Source organism: Ursus arctos, unplaced genomic scaffold (assembly GCF_023065955.2).
Source record: "Ursus arctos isolate Adak ecotype North America unplaced genomic scaffold, UrsArc2.0 scaffold_12, whole genome shotgun sequence".
In the NCBI taxonomy this organism is placed as follows: Eukaryota; Metazoa; Chordata; class Mammalia; order Carnivora; family Ursidae; genus Ursus; species Ursus arctos.
The window spans coordinates 44,818,139-44,839,059 of NW_026622786.1; the positions used below are offsets into that span (position 1 = coordinate 44,818,139).

General features: G+C 41.9%; 1 protein-coding gene across 1 annotated transcript in view; it reads left to right on the forward strand.

The window, feature by feature from the left end:
* ERICH3 (glutamate rich 3) overlaps positions 1 to 11,466 on the forward strand; it is a 95,303-nt gene extending 83,837 nt beyond the window's left edge. Inside the window, exons 14-17 of the mRNA XM_044383573.3 lie at positions 5,664 to 5,702; positions 7,949 to 7,951; positions 8,686 to 9,161; positions 9,522 to 11,466. Of these exons, the coding sequence (XP_044239508.2) occupies positions 5,664 to 5,702; positions 7,949 to 7,951; positions 8,686 to 9,161; positions 9,522 to 11,432 (2,429 nt within the window). The 3' untranslated portion in view covers positions 11,433 to 11,466. The remainder of the gene's footprint in view (positions 1 to 5,663; positions 5,703 to 7,948; positions 7,952 to 8,685; positions 9,162 to 9,521) is intronic.
* Positions 11,467 to 20,921: the final 9,455 nt, after the last annotated feature.

A 20,921-nucleotide genomic window follows, 5' to 3' on the forward strand; every position in this document is an offset into this window, starting at 1 on the left:
AATGTGTAGAAGATTCTCTCTCAGATTTGTATGGTGCTGAATTATGCTCTGTGATTATGTCAGGAATAGGTCTGTGGGCTATAAAATTACACTCAGTTAATGATGTTTTATAGTGTCCAAACAAATGCAACTTAATTTGAATTGTTTTCACTTATGATCACAGCAGTGGATAAAGTAGTAAAGTTCTATGTTCAATACCTTTGTACTTTTCAGATTGATAACATAAAGTGATATTTTTCCTTCTATTTTATTTGTCTCACTTAATTGGGCTTTGTCTAGTTCACCAACAAATCAGGTGAATTGATATAAAAGATGTGTTATATGCAGTGAAGTGGATAAAGTAAAAGATTATTATTGCTGGCTACAATGGGACAGTGTCCTTGGGAGGTAATGCAGTATGATAGGGCATAGTGTTATTTTAATGTGTTTATTTTTCTCTGTTATCTTCAGTTTAAGCTGTCTCAATGCACTGTGACATGATCTTTGCTTTATGTTCTAATAGTGGGACAATTTAGGTAGATTAATTTGTGAAGTTAATATAATTTATACATTACAAATATAAATAAAATATTAAGAATAGAATGCAGTAATATTAAGTATATAGTAAAATGCATATGGAAGCAGGCACTTCATACTTCTATAGGTGAATGAGAAGATGTCATAGTGCTTGGCCAGGTAATCTAAACCTGGGTAATGTAACGACTAAAGTCCTATGCAGTCTAATCGCCATGCAGGCAAGTTAGATGGTCCTGATGAGAGAACAAGACCATCATGTGTTGTGAGTTGTGGTCTAAATGCAATTTCTGGGTGAATTGTGAAAGCACGAAGTTATTTGTTCCAGTAGATTGCCTCTGCCAATAAATAGTTTTTTTGGGTATCTGCTTTATGCCACACTGTTCTTAGTGTGAACGTAATGAAGTCCCTGTCCATACTGGAGTTTATGTTCTAGTGAGAGAGAGACGCCTGACATGTGAAAAATAAACAAGTAATGGGGTATTCTGGACTAAGTGTAGAAGCAAAACAAATCAGGGTAAGAGGACGGAGTAATGGTTTGAGGAAGGGATGGTATCTTAGGGATGGCCTCCCTGTGGAGGGGACATTTGAGCAGAGAGCTGAATAAAGTACAGGGCAGAGCCTTTCGGCTGGAGAAAGCATGCAGGAAGCGGAGGGAAGAAAATGCAAGGATCTAGACCGGGAGCATTATTGCTGAGTGAAGGATCCAGAAGGGGGGCTGGTGTGACAGACGCAAACTAACAGATGAACCAGAAAGTGGTGGAAGATGAGGCACTGGGAGAAACTTGTATGCCACAGGGAGGGTTTGATTCTGAGATGGGAAGCCATTGGAAAAGTTTGAGCATCCAAATGCCATGATCTGAATGTTTTAGAAAGATAATTCTGTACTATTCTATACTGTGTGGAGGACAGACGTTAGCCGTCTCTGAAGCTGTTATCTCTGAACAGCTGCGGGCTTGAGCTGGTAGTTAACCCCAGGTTGCTGTGGGCCGTGTTTCAACGCTGGGGATAAGGCAGGAGCATCTTCCCTGCGTAGATAGACAGTGTTTAGTCATGAAGTTTGTCCTGGTGACTTGCTGGGAAGGTAATTGATTGGCTACACAAAGAACAATTGAATCACACGCATGGTATTCAAGGTCACCGGGAACTTGGGATAAACTTGGATAGATCTTTACTCTGCCTTTGTAGACTTCTTACATTCTTAAGGTTCAGATGACAAGTTCTTGGCAAAACTGTCTTCTAAATTGCTCAGGGTTATTAGTATGTTTTGAGATGGGATCAGTTTGTTTTGTTTCAAAACAAGCAGAGAAGAGGGCGTGAATTTAGAAAGCTTCCCTACTAATATTGGAAAATGATATCCTTGCCACCAGTTTTCAATTACGAAATTATCAAATATAGAAAGAATTGGTGGAAATTGTGATATTGTTGGCAAAGCACAGGGACATATGGCCTTCCATCATTTAGGTGAAATTGTTTGTTGATACCTCCTTTTTTTGAAGAACATATAAAAAAACATCTATCAAAAGCTTCTAAAAATATGCTCTTTGAGCCAGCAAGTCCAATTCCAGGAATTTGCCCAAACGGAATAGTCAGAAAAAATACAAAAATGATTATAAGTGGTATTTAAAATAGCTTTATAATCACACACACACACACACAAATGGAAATAACTCAATATTCTACATCAGGCAATTGGTTAACCAAATTTTAGTAAAAACTTAGAACATTCTATGTAGTTTTGAAGAATCTTTTTTAATTTAATGATATGTGGAAATAGTCACAATAGATTGCTAAATTAATAAAATGGGGTACAAAATGCTACCTATACTAAGAAGAGAGTAAAAAAGATACATAGAGATTCACCCAAATATTAACTAGTACTTCTGAGTGGTGAAACTAGGAAAATTTTTGTTTTCTTTTTTGTACTTTATAATCTTTTAAAGCTTTAAATAAGAATATGTACTATTTCCCTATTTAAGGAAAGTACTGTATATATTATTTTTAAATATGTTCGTTTTCATAATAAAAAAGCTAACATTATCAGATAATAATATTTTGGTATTTTAAAAACATCTTAAAATATTCTATATCATTTGAGTGGAAAAGGCGCTTTTCTAAGAGCTCTGTGGGAGCTTCTTCCGCTTTGCTTTGAAGGCTGTGAGAACGGACAGTTACCTTTGCTTTTAATGGTCATCTTTATAGAGCGGGAAGGAGAGGAGCCTCAGGGGGTGAGGGCTAAGTAGTTAAGGACACAAAGTGTTGTATCACAGTGCTGGTGTGCCGGGCTCAGCGGGCACAGTCCTCTTTTCCTCTAGGTGGAAACCCTCAAGGTTAGACCCTGGCCAAGTTCTTGCTTTTAAGTTTCAGTTTCAGAACATCTGAGAGAAAAAAAAAAAAAAGATCAAGTGAGGCCTTTTCTGGTCTCACACCTAATAAATCCTTGATGCTCAGGCCTGGGTCCCATTCTTGCTGAATCGGAAGCAGGCAACACCTATCTATATCCACTTCCAAAAGCCTTCTCATCTACTTCCAAAGCCTAACCCTCCAGGGGCAAGCCAGCAGATGTGGCCCGGTGGTGAGGACAGTCCTGAGACAGAGGGACTACATGCTTCACTGTCCATTCTGAGTGAGTTGTAATTTCCAAATTATGCTAGTACCATTTGGCTTCTTAGAATAGTCTTTGGTTCAATAGCTGCTAATTGTTCGCTTTAATTATTATTTATTATTATTATTATTGTAAACCATATTTCTTTAAAAAATTTATTGAGGTATAATTAATGTATATTATATTATTTTAGGTGTATACCATAATGATTTGATATTTGGATGATAAACCATATTTATTTATAGTCTATGGCTACCTGGAAAAAAAAACCAGATGTCTCATAGGCTCTGATGAAACAAAACTTCAAGTCATTGCTATGAAATCAGACTTGCTCCCATTCCCCTGTCCTACCATCTTTGGGATTTCTATTGCTCAATCAGCCAAGCAGATTTATACACAAGATCTAAAACACTGCTTATTTAAACTTGCTAGTTATATACTGTTAGCATTATTACAGTGGGCAAGGTGATATTTAATTTATATGTACAATGTTTATAAAGTTTCCAGAATAAAGATTTACTTGATAACAAACCCAACTATAATCTAATTGTCATGAGTTGATGTCATCTCTAAACTATATTATTGTAAAAATCTTTTTTATTTGGTTATCAGATGAATGAGGAAAATTGATGTTCAAAAATGTTTGAAATAGAATACATTAGAACTATTTGATGTACCTCTTTTCATTTCCATGGTTGTTCTCTCAAGATTAATAAAGTGAAGTCATTCCATTTTTTCCCCCAAAAGCCACATGAGGCAGACATTTCACTATTTGCTTCCAAACACAGATGAATCAGTAAGTAACTAATTACCCCTTAGCAATTCACCTTAAAGTGATCAAGAGACCACATTCTAGTTCTGTTTTTCTCGAAGTACAGTCTTTGGATCAATTGAATCAGAATATATGAGAGGAAAAAGAGAAAAAAAGAAGGGAAGGAAGAAAGGGAGGAAGGGAGGAAGGGAGGGTGGGAGGGAGGAAAGGCTATTTTGGAGATCTGTTCTTATCTGGGAGGGCAGATCTAGGTCTAGCGTTATTTGAGTGAACTTGAATTAACCAGAAGGTGGCGTAATGATAGGTATCAGGGATTAGGCACATGGATCATCAGATGGTAGGTAAGGGATGTAGACAGGGACATGTCAGAAATTAAAGATAAATTTAATTGATATTACAGTGTTGCCTAGAATCATACCAGACTGGGTGATAATTCTTATAACAGACACGCTCATCATCATCATAGCTATTATTTATTAAGTGCTTAGGCATCTGCTATAAGGCAAACATGCACTACATATATTACTTCATTTAATCCTTCCAATAACTACTAAGTAGATATCTTTTTTGGAAAGACGGACGACTGAGGCTTAGGCTTAGGTGGAAGAACTTAACTGAAGTTGACACCGTTAGTATGGAGTATGGGACTTGAACTTAGGTCATGTGTTTCTAAAGTTCTATGGCTGGTTATCAGCTGTAGAGAACAGGAATTTCTACAACAGCTTTTACTGTCAAATACATAGGAATCATGCACTAGCTTTTTTGCTCTGTCCACATGGAGTGAATATTGAGGTCAAATCACTAAAATCTAATGGATGAAATACTCGTAGTAGAGTCAGCTCTGGTAGTCTTAGCAACTTTAAAGAGCAGTGATGACTGGCATTATAAAAGCCATAACATGTGTTTCTGGAAAGGAAAAGGTGACTAAACCTCATTTTCCATCATTTCATTGCATGTGCATTTAGCTGATCTGTCACTGCTTCTGGCTGTTGTCTTTTTTAAGTATTTCTTTGCATGCAATTCTTTACTTCATGATCTGCCATTGTGTTTTCCTTTTTGAAATCATGGCTTGGAAGCGATTTAATCTTCATAGATTTTTAAAAAACAAGGTCACATTTTAATGTGCATATTTAAAATTAACCCCACTTGCTGAAAGGATGTGAAATAGCTGAGCAATGTTCACATGACCTGTTTTTATGCCTTTTGATATTTCCTATGATCTCCAATCAGTTGGACAGACTGTCGCTGAGGCTGTGGAACCTGGCGGCCCCCGGCACTATGACACTGAGTCTGGTGTTAGCAGCGTGGACGAGGAGAAGCACTCGAGGAAGCCGGAGATTGACAAAGGTGCAGGTAAGGGCACATCATTACCTAGGAAAGACCTTTAGAAATCCTCTGTGAAAGACAGCCCCATTTTCATCTTTTGTCCTCACACCCCTGTTTCCTCCTCCTTCAACCTTTATTTTCTTTCAACTAATGAATTTGATGGCAGGAGATGACCAAGAGGCCTTAAGGGGAGCTCTAAAGCTGACATCAGATATGAATGCTACTATTCTTTTTTTGAATATATTAGTGCCTAGATTGGAGGGAAAAAAGGACTTTCGAGTATAAAAGAAATATTGGTAGGGAGTTTCAGATCAGTCTTATTTCGTAGTTGGCCTCCCAGTTAGGTGACTAGGTAGGAGAATTTGCCTAACTGACCCACTGGAGACAGGGAGGGCCAAGGCACATTTCACAATGGTTTATTTGAACTCTTCATTTTTTTTAAATTAGGGAAGAATTTTTTGCCATCAACATATAACCTGGCTCTTGGTGATGAGTATTCCAGCTGCAAGATCGCCAATTAGAGTGACTCAACAGACCATGACTCATACCCATCGGGTCAAACACCCTATGTCCTTGAAATCAGGTTTCCCTATATTCAGCAGAGGATTTTTAAAAACTGCCCTGATTTGAATATATGTATGTGTGTGGGGGGGGGCTTATTCATTTTATTTATCATATGGTCACATTACCCCTGCCTCTAATTTTTAACAACAGTCATTAAGCACTGTGAGGTTTTTGAGATTTTACCCTATTTTCAAGCAAATAAGCTTGCCAGCCTCAGTTTCATGGTGTGAGCAGAAGACACAAGACTCCTGGGTCAGAGAAAAAGGACTTCATTACTCACAAGAAATAGGAGGCAGAATATTCGTGTTCACACTGGTTCTCTGAGCTCCAGTTCCCCCTGGGGAATGTGGAGAGGGCCAGGTGGCACTTGAACCTGAATAGAGGAGTTACAGGAGGAGGACCCTGACCTTAGGGAATCCAAATCTTGTATGGTGAGCATTCCACCAGAGGAGTTCTAGTGTATCTCCCAAACATTCTGCAATGCAGGCACCATAGTTGTTACTGAACAAATCTGATTCAAGCAAGAAAATATAATTTATCATAAGTAGTGGAAGGGAAGTATGGAAAGGAGACTTGGTAGGGCCTTCTGTGTGCCGGCAACGGTGTGAAGCATTTTATGGTTTACTATCATAAGGATTCTGTGAGTCAAGCATTTTCTGCTCCCATTTTATGGATAAAAGAATGAAGGCTTAGAGAGGTGTTGTTTCCCAAGTTCATACAAATAGTAAGTGTCAGAGCTGGCATTCTCATCCAGCTCTGTCTGACCCCTAAGTACACACTCATTTCATGAAATCAAATTGCCTCTGTGAATATCGCTTGCGGTCTTATATTCTTTTTTTTTTACCAAACCCCATGAGGTTACTATCAAAAAACATGTCATGTTTTCAAACTCATCCTTCTTAGAAGGATTTCAATTACTCTTTCTCCCTTACTTCAGGAATGTCTTATCTGACTCCCCTATGGTGTCATATAATAGCTCAGCTGGACGCCATTAGCCCTTTCTCTCCAGAATGTAGGCATAGTATATTATTATATGGTGGCTAGGCAGTTTTATTCCCCTGTTTTCCTTAATGTTCTTTAATTAATCCATAAATTTGAAGACCAGCTTAGAAAAACAGAGGACTTTATTTAAATGTTCTTTACAACTGACTTTTTAATATACTTCGATGCAGGAATTTGAATAGCGACAGATACACTATTAAAGAGAATTGACACACATTGTTTTAATTTAATTTTGTTTTAAATCCAATAATAATCCATAATGAGATACAATGGATGGATAAAGTGAAATATGAATAATGAAATAAAATTCTTTCAGGTGAATTGGCTACATGTTCTCTGAATGAACATTTGGCTCCATATTTCCCTCTGGCAGCTTATAGGTACATTTAGTAACTAACTGCTGTGATGTACTGAGGACCACCTATAAAAGTCAACACCAACCCTATTGATAGACCTGAAATTCCTATTACTTCTTTGAAAAAAGTCACCAAAAATTACCTTCCAAATATATTTTTTTGAGGGAAATGTAATATCAGCTATTACTGCCTTCATCAAAATGGTTGTGATAGCTGGCAGAAGGCCAAGGGAATGCAACAAAGGACAGCTGAGTTTTGTGTGAGGAGGGGAAATAGAGTGATCAGACAGTCCTGGATGGGTATCAGAACAGGGAAGAATTGAGTAAGATCAGGGCTTTAGGTTTCTGGTAGATCCTTGGTAATGAGGTGGGCTGTGGGGGTTAGACGGCTGGCCAAAAAGACAAGCAACAAAAAATATGAGGAAGACACATTTGCCTATTTTATAAGTTTATAATTTTTGGAGGTTGGCACACTGGTATGATAACTTCTAGCATCTAGTCTAGTGTCTTCTGTAAGTGAGAAAGATTAAATTGATAGCGAAATTATTAAGATGACCATTTTTAGAAGTTCCTATCTCCCTAAGTATTATTCTGCAGTTGGAAAATGTAAATGGTTTGGGTATTTCGCGTGACATCCTTTTAATTATTTTGTATGGGTCATTTCAACAGAAATGCATGTATTTGTTAAATAATAAGAAATGCACTTGAAGTCTTTAAGAAACATATTGAACTTAGATTTATTGAAGTATGATGGCTAGTACAGCCAGATTTGCCAGGGAATTATGGATGAGAACTTATGAAATACTTCAAGGAGGTTATTTATGTTGAAATTTGTCCCAGACTACAAAGTCCTGTCTTGTTCTGTGATCCTGTTTTGCCAAAGGCAAAACAGTTTCTGAACGTAGATGGGAGGTATCCTGACCTATAATACAAATTGGTGTCTTTAGTAAAAAGCCTTACCTTGAGCTACAAAGTTATTTGGTGACTAAATCTAGATATAGTAGTTTTAAAATGTGGGAGTACTATATGGGATAATAATTGGCTCACACTGTACTGTGATTGTGTTGCTGAATGCCCACACGAGTACAAGAAACACAGGCTGAGGACACGCGTATTACGATGCTCGAGGGCACAATGATTTCTAAGAAGATGAAATACTGTTTTTTTACTACACAATTTTTCTGCAAGTCCTAATATTTCAAATGAAAGTAGGCGGTGTGTGTGGGTATGTGAGAGATTGAGAGAGAGAGAGGAAGAGAGGAGAGTACTCTAAGATATGGAGATTGTTTGTTTTCAACTTTTCTGATGTTCAATTTTCCTTTAATATCAATGTGTCCTTTAAACTGATAGCACTTCTTTTCAATACGAAGAGCCATTAGTAAATCATGGTGCACGTTACAGTCGATGGCATCATAGGATCAAGGAAGTGTTTTATATATCATATCAATAGCTCCTTGATATTATACATATCTCATATATAGTTATATAGACTATGTCCTCCCTGATACTTTGATTAGAGTAACCGTGTTTTCTAACCTTACTTTATAGCACCACACGGGAATTTCCGGTTGGAGGAGAGAGCAACACTCAGCTCAGACGCGGAATCCAAGCAAGGCCCATCGGAAGTGTACACACTGGAGAACAAAGAAGCAGTGGAGGAAGATGCACTTCCCCAGCATGGGAATGCGGACACAGCAGAGGAGAAAGGGGATGCAGCACAGTGGGGAAGAGCAGGGGTTAATGGGGTTCCCTTGGGGGAGGGGAAGCCAACAGCAGAGCTGCCAGCATTAGTAGGACAATTTAGGGAGGAAAGAGAGATCCCTCAGGGCACAGTGAGTGGGGCAGAGGCAGAAGCAGAAGGGGATCAAAGGCTGGATAAAGAGGAGTTGAGCCTTAGGGGGAAAGAAGCCACCAGAGCGTCTGGACGTCTGAATGAAGGTGAGGCTCCTGAAGAGCCTGCCATGCTGCCAACAGTGCAGGAGACTGAGAAGGCGGCTGCAGAGGAGGAGTGGGGCTCCGAGAAGGCAATGCTCCCTGAGGAGGGTCGGGGCTCCGAGAAGGCAGTGCTCCCTGAGGAGGAGCAGGGCTCCCTGAAGGTAGTGCTCCCTGAGGAGGAGTGGGGCTCCGAGAAGGCAGTGCTCCCTGAGGAGGGGTGGGGCTCCGAGAAGGTGGTGATCCCTGAGGAGGGGCGGGGCTCTGAGGAGGCAACGCTCCCTGAGGAGGGGCGGGGCTCCCAGAAGGCAATGCTCCCTGAGGAGGGTCTGGGCTCTGAGAAGGCGGTGCTCCTTGAGGAGGGGCAGGGCTCCGAGAAGGTGGTGCTCCCTGAGGAGGAGCAGGGCTCCCAGAAGGGAGTGCTCCCTGAGGAGGAGTGGGGCTCCGAGAAGGCCGTGCTTGTAAGTGAGGCAGCAGCTCTGGACTCAGAGTGGATTCAGGAGGCAACAGCCCTGAGGGAGACAGCGACACCCGAGAAGAGAGAGGCTGAGGAAGGGGAGGCGGTGAGTGCGGCAGGGTCTGAGAAGCCTGAGGTGGTGAGCAGTGAAGAGCGAGCATCTACAGAGCTACAGGATCTGGGAGCCATGGGAGATGCGGCCCCTGAGAGAGAAGGTGGCTCAGAAGAGGCAGTGCTTGGGGGAGAGGAACCAGCTGAAGAGAGGAAGGCAGCTGTGGGGCCAGGGACACCACCGTGGAGCTCCTCAACTTCGGAGAAGGCTGAGGCAGCCCGCATGGGGCTTTGGGAGGACAGCCTGGAAGAGCTTTGTAAGGAAGATGCTGAAAGGGAGGAGGCTGGGGCCGAGGCAGAATCTAACAAAGAAGATGGCAAGAAAGAAATGTTCCCCGAGGAGTTAGGTGTAGCGAGAGGGAGGACGAAAGCTGAGAGGCCAGGATCACCTCTGGAGGAAACTGAATCTGAGAGGGAAGAGGTGACAAGCGCAAATGCACAACAGGGTGAAGACATTTTAGAGGAAGAGCAAAAGGTTAAAGGGGAAGAGCAGGAAACCATGAAGGAAGTGAGACCTGAGGAAGAGACACAAGTCTCCCAGAATGAGATGGAGTGTGATGCCGAGGGCGAAGCACCCATGGGGGCGTCAGAGTTGACTGAAGACACAGGGCCGCAAGGAGGACATGCACGGAGAGAGAGACAGGGGGCCATGTTTGAAGCAGCATCTGGACATGAAGAGTCACGGGAAAACCCAACTGCTCTGAGGAAAGAGGAAGGAGGGGAAAGACTAAGAGAAGCCCGAGACCCAGAGCACAAAGGCAGAGCAGAGCTGCTCCCCAGGGAGAACAGGGCTCCCTTGTGGCTGGACCAGGGGCTGGGCCTTGAGGGGGAGGGTGTGTTAGGAGCTCCTGGAACTGAGCTAGCAGGAACCGGGCAGGCACCGGAGGCAATGATCACAGCCACAGGTGAGGCCCGGGGGCGCGCAGCCAAAGATCAAGATGGCCTCGCGGGACGGGAAGGGAGGGATGAAGAAGGGCCTTTGCAAGGGGAGCAAGGAGCCGGGGTCACAGCGATGACCGAAGAAGATGTTTCTGAGGAAGATTCCATGATGGCAGAAAAGCTGAGTGAAGAAACTATGGGTGAGGACCCAGAAGAGGAGGCCGATGAAGAGTGCGCGCGGGTGAAGGGAGTGAGGAGGAAGGGGGACCCGGACGGGGAGGGGAGCTTGCCAGGAGGGGCGGTGGTGGCGGACGGAGCTCTCCACCAAGGAGAAGGAGCAGCGGCAGCGGCCTCAGAGAAGAGGGAGGTGTTGGCAGATTTGAAGGCAGCTGAGGGGAAAACAGAGGCAAATAAAGCCTCCTCCTTGTCAGATGTTGCTGGAAAGGAAACTTGGCACCAAGCGGAGGAGTTACTAGGGAAACCGGCAGCTGCCGAGAAGGTGGTGGCGGAGGAAAGAGCACTGAGCGGGGAGGCGGCGCCGGCGGTGGAGGAGGTGACGGGGACTCGGGCACCAGAGGCTGAGGTGGGGGCTGCACGAGAACCTTCCGTCCTGGGAGGGAAGGCCGCAGGGCTCGGGCAGCATCCAGCCGGCGGCGGAGCTGAGCCCATGCAGTGGGCCGAGTCTGTGGGCCAGGAGGCCGGCCCGGGTTGCTGTGCCGACCACGGGCAGGCGTTGGGTGCAGCCGGAGAGTTCAGCCCCGGAGTGTCCGGAGGGACAGAGTCAGAGCCGAGGGCAGAGAGTCCACAGGGCATGCCCACGCTCCCTGTGAAACCTGATTACACGGAAAGCCAAGAGAGGCAAGAGCGGACAGTGCAAAGAGAAAGAGAGAACCTGCCAACGCAGATGTCTCCTTGAGCAGCGTGAAGGCCTAAGAGACTTTGTGGCAGAAGGTGAGTTTAAGTCCGCTCTGTTCGCAGGATCAGATTCCCCACCTGAGGTTCCCTCTGCTTTGGTCGGGCTCAGACTTCATCAGTCATGCAGTGCACACACCTGCACCCAGCGGCCTCAATTCTCAATTCTATACTGCTGAGCCCCAAGCCCTAGAGGACAGGAGTGGGTAAGACTGGGCTGGCGCCAACATGCACACGGAGACCCACTTCTACTCCTCATGCACCCCTAAGTCACATTCTCTGCTCTGCAAGCACAGCTCTCCGAAGAGGTGAAATCCATGTCTCCTGTCCAGGGCCCCGGATATGAAATACAGAATGGGCCACAGGGACATACCACAGACAAAAAGAATCAAACTCTATTCCTGAGTTCATTTCCCTTGTAGTGTTTGAAAGGATGGCTGTGATTATTTGCCTTTAAATGGGCTCTATGCCTTCATTTCTGCAATTTTTGTGAAGTTTAATATATATATAGCATAAATTATAAAATATGAAAAATATATACACATTATAAAAATATATGCAAAATATTGCAGATTGTAACTAAAGGCCAAAATTATTTTTAGCGTTTCCCATATTCCTGCCATTTCCCTGATGCCCTCATATCCTTGGTTTCCAGTTTCTACTATCCTGAGTTATTTTACACATAGTTCTATTTATTATTTTTCAGGATATTTGAAAGATGTCTTCTGGAAGACTTAAAGACTGGAGAGAGGTTCACCCAAGCATCTCACTTAGAACTTTGGCTTTTTACCTTTTTTTCTTTTTGATCATTGTGTTTGTCTGAGCTGGTTCCCAGTCTGGCAGCGCTGGTCAGTAGCACAGTGAACACCTTGAAAATAACTGGATCGATCTGTAGGACCCTCTTAAGGGGCAGCGGTTCCTAATGGAGGACTGTGAGGCTGTTATGTATTCAGCATAGCTAACGTGTCTCTATTCAAAGCCAATTGATAGTTTTCAAATGTTTGACTTTTACCAAAGATCACCTGAAAGGCTCAGCCCTCACATCTGGGTTTTTGTTTAAATTCCTTTTTATTTATAATCAAATATTAGTCCCGGTTTCATACATTAGAGTTTTATTTAAAGTCTGTGGCTTGGGGCTTTAATGACTTGGTTTGTGAAAATGAGCTCTAAAGGTCCTTCTGTGTACACTCAATACTAAAGATTGCGCCAGCCCTGTAAATCCTTCCAGAAAGGGATTCTATGGCATGTAGATTCGCTTACACTTAGAACTATTTATGCATCCTATTTATACCAGAAGGGTAAAGTGGCAATCTTATTTCAAAATGCCCTTTGGTTTTTTTTGTATGTGTTTCTGTAGTTTTCCTTTCTGAGGTAGACTTAAATGCTTGTGGCATTTTGTCCCCGGGGGCCTTATTTAGAGGTCCACTCAAATGTAAATCGAAGTAATAAATAATTTAGCTGACTGAAATGAGTAACAATAATTATAGCAGGTAAACATTGCACATCACATACACCAACATTCTAGACTCCGGATTCTTTGGTTGATGTCATTTGATGGAAAAGAAACTTGGATTAAATTAGTGTGCCGCTCACCTGGCCAAGTTCTGTTATTTCAAACCTGTGAACTAACGTTGCAGGGCATTGTAAATCAACAGTCAGAATCACTTTCTAAATTACGCCTTGATATTACTAGAAATAGCTATGCATCAGCGTGCCTACTGGGGATTTTGATTTCCTTAAGACGTCTTTGTTCCTATACCAATATCCTAAAGGGCACTTATGTTTGGCCATCTTTTCTCCCAGAGGAGGTGAAACAAAACTTCCTAAAGCAGTGACCCTGCAGCTGGACTACACATTAGACTTGCATGGAGCACTTTCATGAATGATTCAACTCCTGGCCCCCTCCCCCAGAGATTTGGGTTTAATTAGTTTTAGATGGGTGTAGATGTCAGGTGTTTTGTTCTTTGGGTTTTTTGTTTTTAAAATTTGGTTGATTCTACTATGTAGCTAAAATTGAGGACTGCTGCCCTAAATCATCATATCGTCTATGTTGACTGCCCTATACCGTATGCCCCTAGGGACCAGGCATATTATCTTTATAGGTATGTTTCATTTTAATAAAGGAGCCCTTGAAAGATCAAAGATATAATGGACCTGTGGTTCTCAAAATGTGGTCTCTTGAGGATATCAGTATCACCTGGAACTGTTCCAAAAATACTAATTCCCACCCTCATCTCACACCTATTAAATTGGAAACTCTGTGGCTGGGGCCTCGCAATGGTGTTTTAATAAGCCCTCCAGGTAATTGTGATGTACTCTGAAGTCTGGAACTGCTGTTGGGGACTCTGCATTGTACTGAGGATTAGTCTCAGTTGGAAAGTGGATTGCAGAAGCATTGTGAACTTTGTCTCTTTTTCTGTGTCTCTACTTTTCTCTCTTTCTCTCAGAAAGGGTACTCACTATAAAAGTGATGGATTCAACTTGAAGCTTATTTTTATGATGACCGTAACGATGTGTTTACGACCTCTTCCAGCCCCACCCCTACCAGGGATGAGCTCCTCTCGCAGCACACCACACATCACCATTGTCTGTCTTAGGTTTTCTGAGTGGGTTTCATCTACAGTATGTCCAATTTCATTTAATACTGAGCAGCATTACTGTGCAGATCAACAGTATTTGTTTCCTGATCTCGACCTCAATGCTACAGAGCACTTTGAATGCATAGCACCTTAGGAGAAAGATTGTAAACTTGTTAATTCTATTGAAGAATGAGTTTTGTACAATGTGCTAAATGGAAATTGCATTGAATTATTTTTATAGTTAACACATTCCATCAAAACATTCTGTAACATAATCCTACAATCTGCATGTGGGTTTAAGTGTGAAATTCAGTGTTGTGATATTTTGATTTAATGAATTTCTTTCTCTGCAAATACTGTGTTGATAAAACTATTTGTATGTTCAACTGAACTGATTTCCCCCCTAGTTTCATTATTAAAAGCATAAACAAACTATATGTTTACAAATAAGACATATGAATGATTCTTTATAAATAAGACTTTGAAAAAGCTTCTTTGTCCTTTCCTTATGAATTTAAACTCTAAAGCAGAGAAAGTTTGTTTCATTGGGTTGTTTATATTGACTGTCTGCAAACACGTCTGCATTCATACATGTCTTTCCCATACATGGGATGATGTCAGAGAGGAAAATTATCACCATTTCATAAGTAAGTAAATAAAAGCTCAATAAAGTTAAGTGGCTCGTCTAAAATCATGGTCAGTCTCAAGTCTTCTGACCCCAAACTCTGATGTTCTTCATCTCACACGCCATCTTCTAGGAAGAGGTAGAGTAAATAGATAGCAAGATACGGTATGTGCAGTTCTACAAGCTTCCATTTACTTGTAGAAGGAAGGAAAAGACTTACAAAGAAAGTAAGGAAGGGTAAGTTTAAGAGTGACTTCGAGAGATTCCAGCTGAATTTATTCCCTCTTCTCTTGTACCTCTTACAGCTGGCCACAGTGACAGGGAACTTCTTTTAAAAGATGCATTCAGGGGGCGCCTGGGTGGCACAGCGGTTAAACGTCTGCCTTCGGCTCAGGGCGTGATCCCGGCATTATGGGATCGAGCCCCACATCAGGCTCCTCCGCTATGAGCCATGCTTCTTCCTCTCCCACTCCCCCTGCTGTGTTCCCTCTCTCGCTGGCTGTCTCTATCTCTGTCGAATAAATAAATAAAATCTTAAAAAAAAAAAAAAAGATGCATTCAGGGGCACCTGGGTGGCTCAGTTGGTTAAGCGTCTACTTTCGGCTCAGGTCATGATCCTGGGGGCCTGGGATCGAGCCCCACGTGGGGCTCCCTGCTCAGTGGGGAGTCTGCTTCTCCCTCTCTGCTGCTCCCCCTGCTGTGCTCTCTGTCAAATAAATAAATAAAATCTTTAAAAAAAAGATGCATTTGGGTGGTTGGTTTAGAAGGGGAAATAACAAATCTGATTAGTATATACTATATTAGCAAGAAGGGAGTTATTTTTTCCAGCCAGTTAAAGAATACGGTAAATTATTTAAATAATTGAAGAGAAAAATAGACAACCAAAGCAATGGTAGGCAGAATTAGGCTATGTAAAATTTATGTATTTTTTTGAGAGAGAGAGAAAGAATGACCAAGGGGAGAGGGAGAAGAAGACTCTCTGCTGAGCAGGGAGCCCAATATGGGACTCCATCCCAGAACCATCATGACCTGAGCCGAAGGTAGATGCTTAACCGACTGAGCCGCCCCGGCGCCCCTGTACAGATTTTTTAAAAGTAAGCTTTTTCTGTGGCTTTATAAATTTAAAGTTGAGTTCCTTAATACTTCTAAATCAATAATTTTGCCACAGTTAGTGCGCTTGGAAAATGATCTCTCGAGAAAAGAAAAGAAAGCCTTGAAGATTCATCTAAGTGAAATATTCTGTTTCAAGGACAGCCCAGGAAAGGCCACTTCTGACCCTGCGCAGTATTTCCTTCTCGTCCTCTATACCCACCTGATTGTGTCATTTAAAAGAATCTCCCTGTCAACATGGCCACAGCAAGAGATACAAGGGAACAGGGAATAAATATAGCTAGAATTCTTTCAAAGTCACTCTCAAGCCCACCCTTCTTTTTTTTTGTTTTTTCCTTCCTCCTAATGCCATGCCCTATGATAGAAAAACTATGACAGGAAATATAAATTCTGTCAGATAAAATGCTGGATATTTGAGAATACACATTCCTTTTGAAATTCCTTCTAGAAGTCTCAGAGTGTTTAAGAATCTGTGCAACCCTCACACTACTTTGCGATGATGTGATGCCCCCATTTTTCATTAGGGAAAATTGAGTACACAGAAGATTCCTGGGACAGAGAAGCTTGTGCCAAAGTCTATTTAAGAACCAGCTCTCTCCCTCCTTTGTCAGATCCTTCCTGGTCTTTATTAAATATCTACTTACAACTAAGGTTATGTGAAGGAGAAAAGTATAGGAGAAATCTCGTACTTGTTCAGAGGTTCGGTACTAAGGTGACACAGAGATCTTTAAGCTGGTGTGGGCGTACCCCTGAGGGGAAAGGAAGCTGATCAAGGGATTCATTAGCAAGGCTACTTTGCAAGTGTTTAACCTCCATATGCACTTTTGTCATGAAATGGACCCGACAACCAGTTGCACTGAAGGTCTTCCCTTTTGCTGTCTCCCATTCTCTTCATCATAGGTATCAACTCTTCATTCATTTCCTAACTTACTGTGTTGTCTCTGGGCTGCCACACATGATGAACAATTTGGAATATGGTGTAGGTATGGAGCATGGGAATGACCTCAATGACTAGTTAGCAAATGCTTCTCAAGTCAAGTGGTTTTCAACTCTTTGTTTTCAAGAAAAATAAGGAGGACTTAATTGAGTTGTCAGCTGATAAGGTAGTCAAATAGTTTTTGGTATTTTATCAGCCTGTGGTTTTGGTACATCGCTCACAAGGAGGTCAGAGAAGACACTGCAATACAACACACCAAACCACTTCCATTCCTGTCTATTTACTTACGTAACATGCACAAATACTACATTTGTCCACCATTACAAATAAAACAGAAACTGGAACAGAACTGATGTTCAACACTCTCATTTAGCAGTAAATAATATTTGTTCATAGATACACAAACTAATTAAAAATAGAAGTCACCATCTTAAGAGATGCATTTCTACTTTTGCTTTTTATGGGTAACAGTTATCAAAACTTATAATACATGTATGTTGTTTTGGTCAAATGCATATTACTCATTATTGTAATGATAGATCAGTCCAGAAGAAATTTCACACATAGAAACTTATATTCATAAGAAAACTTTTAAAAGAGACGAAAAACCCAGACTCTTACCTGTGGAGAACAAACTGATGGTTACCAGAAGGGAGGTGGGGTGGGGGATGGGTAAAATAGCTGAAGGGGATTAAAAGTATATTATGATGAGCACTGGGTCATGTACAGAAGTGTTGAATCACTATATTATACACCTGAAACTAATATAACACTCTATGTTTATTATACTGGAATTAAATTTTTAAAAAATGTTTACATTAAATTTAACTTTATTTTTTTATTTTTTTAAAGAGATTTTATTTATTTGAGAGAGCACACGCAGGGGAGAGGCAGGCAGAGGGAGAGGGAGAAGCCGAATCCCTGCGGAGCAGGGAGACTGCTGTGGGGCTCAATCCCAGGACCCTGGGGTCATGACCCGAGCAGTAGGCAGACGCTTAACCTGAGCCACCCAGATGCCCCTAAATTTTACTTTATATAATAATGTAGTTACAGAGAAGTATGAGAAGGCAATAAAAAAAAGACTTTCATACATACAAATACACTATAGTAGGATAAAAATCTGTGGGCAAAGTGGAATGGAAATTAAGAAAAAAATAACATGAGATTTCCTAATGCTAAAGAAGAGCTTAGTCATGAACTTTTGAAAATGGATAGCTTAGGTCAGTTTCCCCAAGAAACCCTCTAGAACAGAGGTCTATATACAGAAAGTTTACTGGGACGTGGTCTTGGGAATAACACTATGGGACAGTGAGTGAAACAGAATGCGTGAGAGAGAGAAGATGGGCTTTGATGTCATTACCCCTGAGGCTGGAGCGCATCACATGGGCAGGTCTGGAGCAGCTCCTATGCCAGAGGGGGTCAGGTCTCTGAGTCCTCACAATGGGCCAGTCACTGATGTTGGCTGTTTCCCCAGGAGAGAGCCTAACCTTTGACTAGGTAGCTCCCTTTAGTCAAAAGCACTTCCTGTAGAAAGACTCAGATGTGAGCCAGCCACAGACCCCACCCCAGGCAGCTAGGGAATGAATGCATTGACTGTGAAGGGGGTAGCTTGTTGGCACCCCACAGCAACCAATACATGGATGAAGATGATATGAAGTTGTGATAGCATTTTTTAATTTCTTTGGACACATTTAGAAAAGAGACGGAACTGTTTTATCTTAAAACTTCCCATTTTATAACATGCTACAAATTACATCTATAACTACTATTTAAACTTACATGAAAATTTGTAGATGTCAATGAAAAAAATGTGTAAGGGGGTACTGACAGCTTTTGAATGCTCTCTCAGTGTAATGTGAGCAAAAATATTTGGAGAGCACTGGTGTAATGGACCAGGTGACTAGCTCATGGCTGCTGATTCTGAAGCTGCAAAGCATGGCAGCCATCATAAATGAGTTGCTAAAATTTTGATGAATGTATGAAGTTCGTTTTGGCTACGTATTACTAGAGTGATTGTCAGAAAAATAAATGAGTGGGTCACGCGGCTTGGGGTTGCTGCAAGGAAAAGTAAGAGTCCTAGCACAGTGTCTAGCTGTTTCTAGGGAAGGAAGTGTGCCCCTGGAGTGCGTCCAAGTACACAGTCAGGCAGTCGACAGTTGTACTCAAACAGCAACTCCACGCTGGAGAGCAGGGGTCAGCCAAGTCTTTCTATAAAGGAGCAGATACTACACATTTTAGGTTTTATGGGACATAGAGTCACAACCACTCAATCCTGCCACATTAGGGCAAAAGCAGCCATAGACAATACTTAAATGAGTGCAGTTTGCTTCCAATAAAACTTTATTTACAAAAGAAAGGTGGAGTGCCAGATTTGGCCGGGGACTGTATTTTGCTAACCTGTGCCAAAAAGCAATCAGGTAAGTAGTTCTGTAACTATGTAGCCTAATCCTCACTTCCCATGTGCCACAGAAATTTTAATTTTCAAAAGTACTCCTTAATCTTAAAAGTTTGGAAACGACTGGTGTGAGGAACAAATTGCTCTATAATCCCTTGGTGGAATGGATGATTTATTAGAATGTTTCTCTCTTTTTTTAAAGATTTTATTTATTTATTTGAGAGACAGGGTGAGATCACAAGCAGAGGGGAAGGGTAGAGGGAGAAGTAGACTCCTGAGCAGAGAGCCACGCGGGACAAAGGCAGATGCTTAACTGACTGAGCCACCCACGTGCCCTTTTTCTCTCTTTTCAAGACTATTATTAAATCTTTTTTTAAAATATTTTATTTATTTATTTGACAGAGAGACAACCAGCGAGAGAGGGAACACAAGCAGGGGGAGTGGGAGAGGAAGAAGCAGGCTTCCGCTGAGCAGGGAGCCCGATGCCGGGCTCAATCCCAGGGACCTGGGTCACGCCCTGAGCCGAAGGCAGATGCTTAGTGACTGAGCCACCCAGGTGCCCCAAGACTATTATTAAATCTTAGTCAGGTTTTCAGTCCATCCTTACCCTCCTTCACCATCCTCTCTGGTACATCTGGTAGGGTGCAAACATGGGATGCTGCGAAGAAGGAAAAAGGAGCTGGAGAGTTCTGACAGTCACACTTCATGCAGCACGGGCTGACTTGTTCTGCAGTAGAATGTCAGCTCCCGGAGAGAAGAAACATGCTCTGTTCTGGCCCATGTTCAATTCGCTGTGCCAAGAACACGGTCTGGCACACGGCGCGTGCTCAATAAATATCTGGTCAATGAGTGACTACGTGAACTGAAACAGTTCGAAATAATATTGTTATAGGCTGTCCTGAAAATTCTGAAGTCCAAATTTAATTGATGTTGATAAGCCGCAGGAAGCGTGTGAATTTGTTGACTGAGGAGAAAATGATAGTTTCATACAACTTCAGAGGTAATAGGGACGCTAGAGATCAAAGACTCCACCGTTTCCTTTTTAGATACCAGGTTGAGAAAGCAGTGGTCCAGAAGGTCTGCGGAACGGGCTACGCGTGCTTAGCGGCCACAACAGGATTAGAACTCCTACTTTTGGTCTAGAGCCTATTTTACTTGACAGTCTGCCGCTCATCAGACTTTCTCCTTAGAGATGCAAAATCCTAATTTCTAATCAAATTCATTCTCTAAAACATGGTGGCTTATTTTTGTTTGTTTTGTTTTTAGGACCACTAACTTAGTTCTTGCTTTTGCAGACACTGAAACGCAGTGTAGGTGAAGCATTCTGGTGGTCTGGATTATAGGTGTCTCTAAGGTTTGCCATTCCTGGTTTGTCATCCCCACTGACGATGCAAATGTTTATAGCTAGACACAGCAGAAATCCCACATACTAGTTATCTTAATGCACACACACACACACACACACACACACACACACAGCAGTCATGGATTAATTTAAAGAAAAGAAAATCTCTGAGAATGAACACTCTCCCCACTGAACTAATCATAATGTTGGTGGCTGCCTACTTGGCACAGAATTCTGCAGAATTCCGCAAATTACAAACCTTTCTAAGCATGTACAAATTGGCTTAACAAACTCAAATCTAAATCTCTGGCTCTCAATTTTAGCTGCACATAAGAATTCTCCTGAGGAAATTTTTTAAATCTCTGGGGGTGAGAGTCAGGCATCAGGACTTTTAAAAATTCTCCACAGGTGATTAATACATGTGGTCATGGTTTTGCACCAGAGACCAAGTCTGAAAAACTTCTGATTTGAAAAAGTAGTCAATGTGATTTCAGAATCCTAA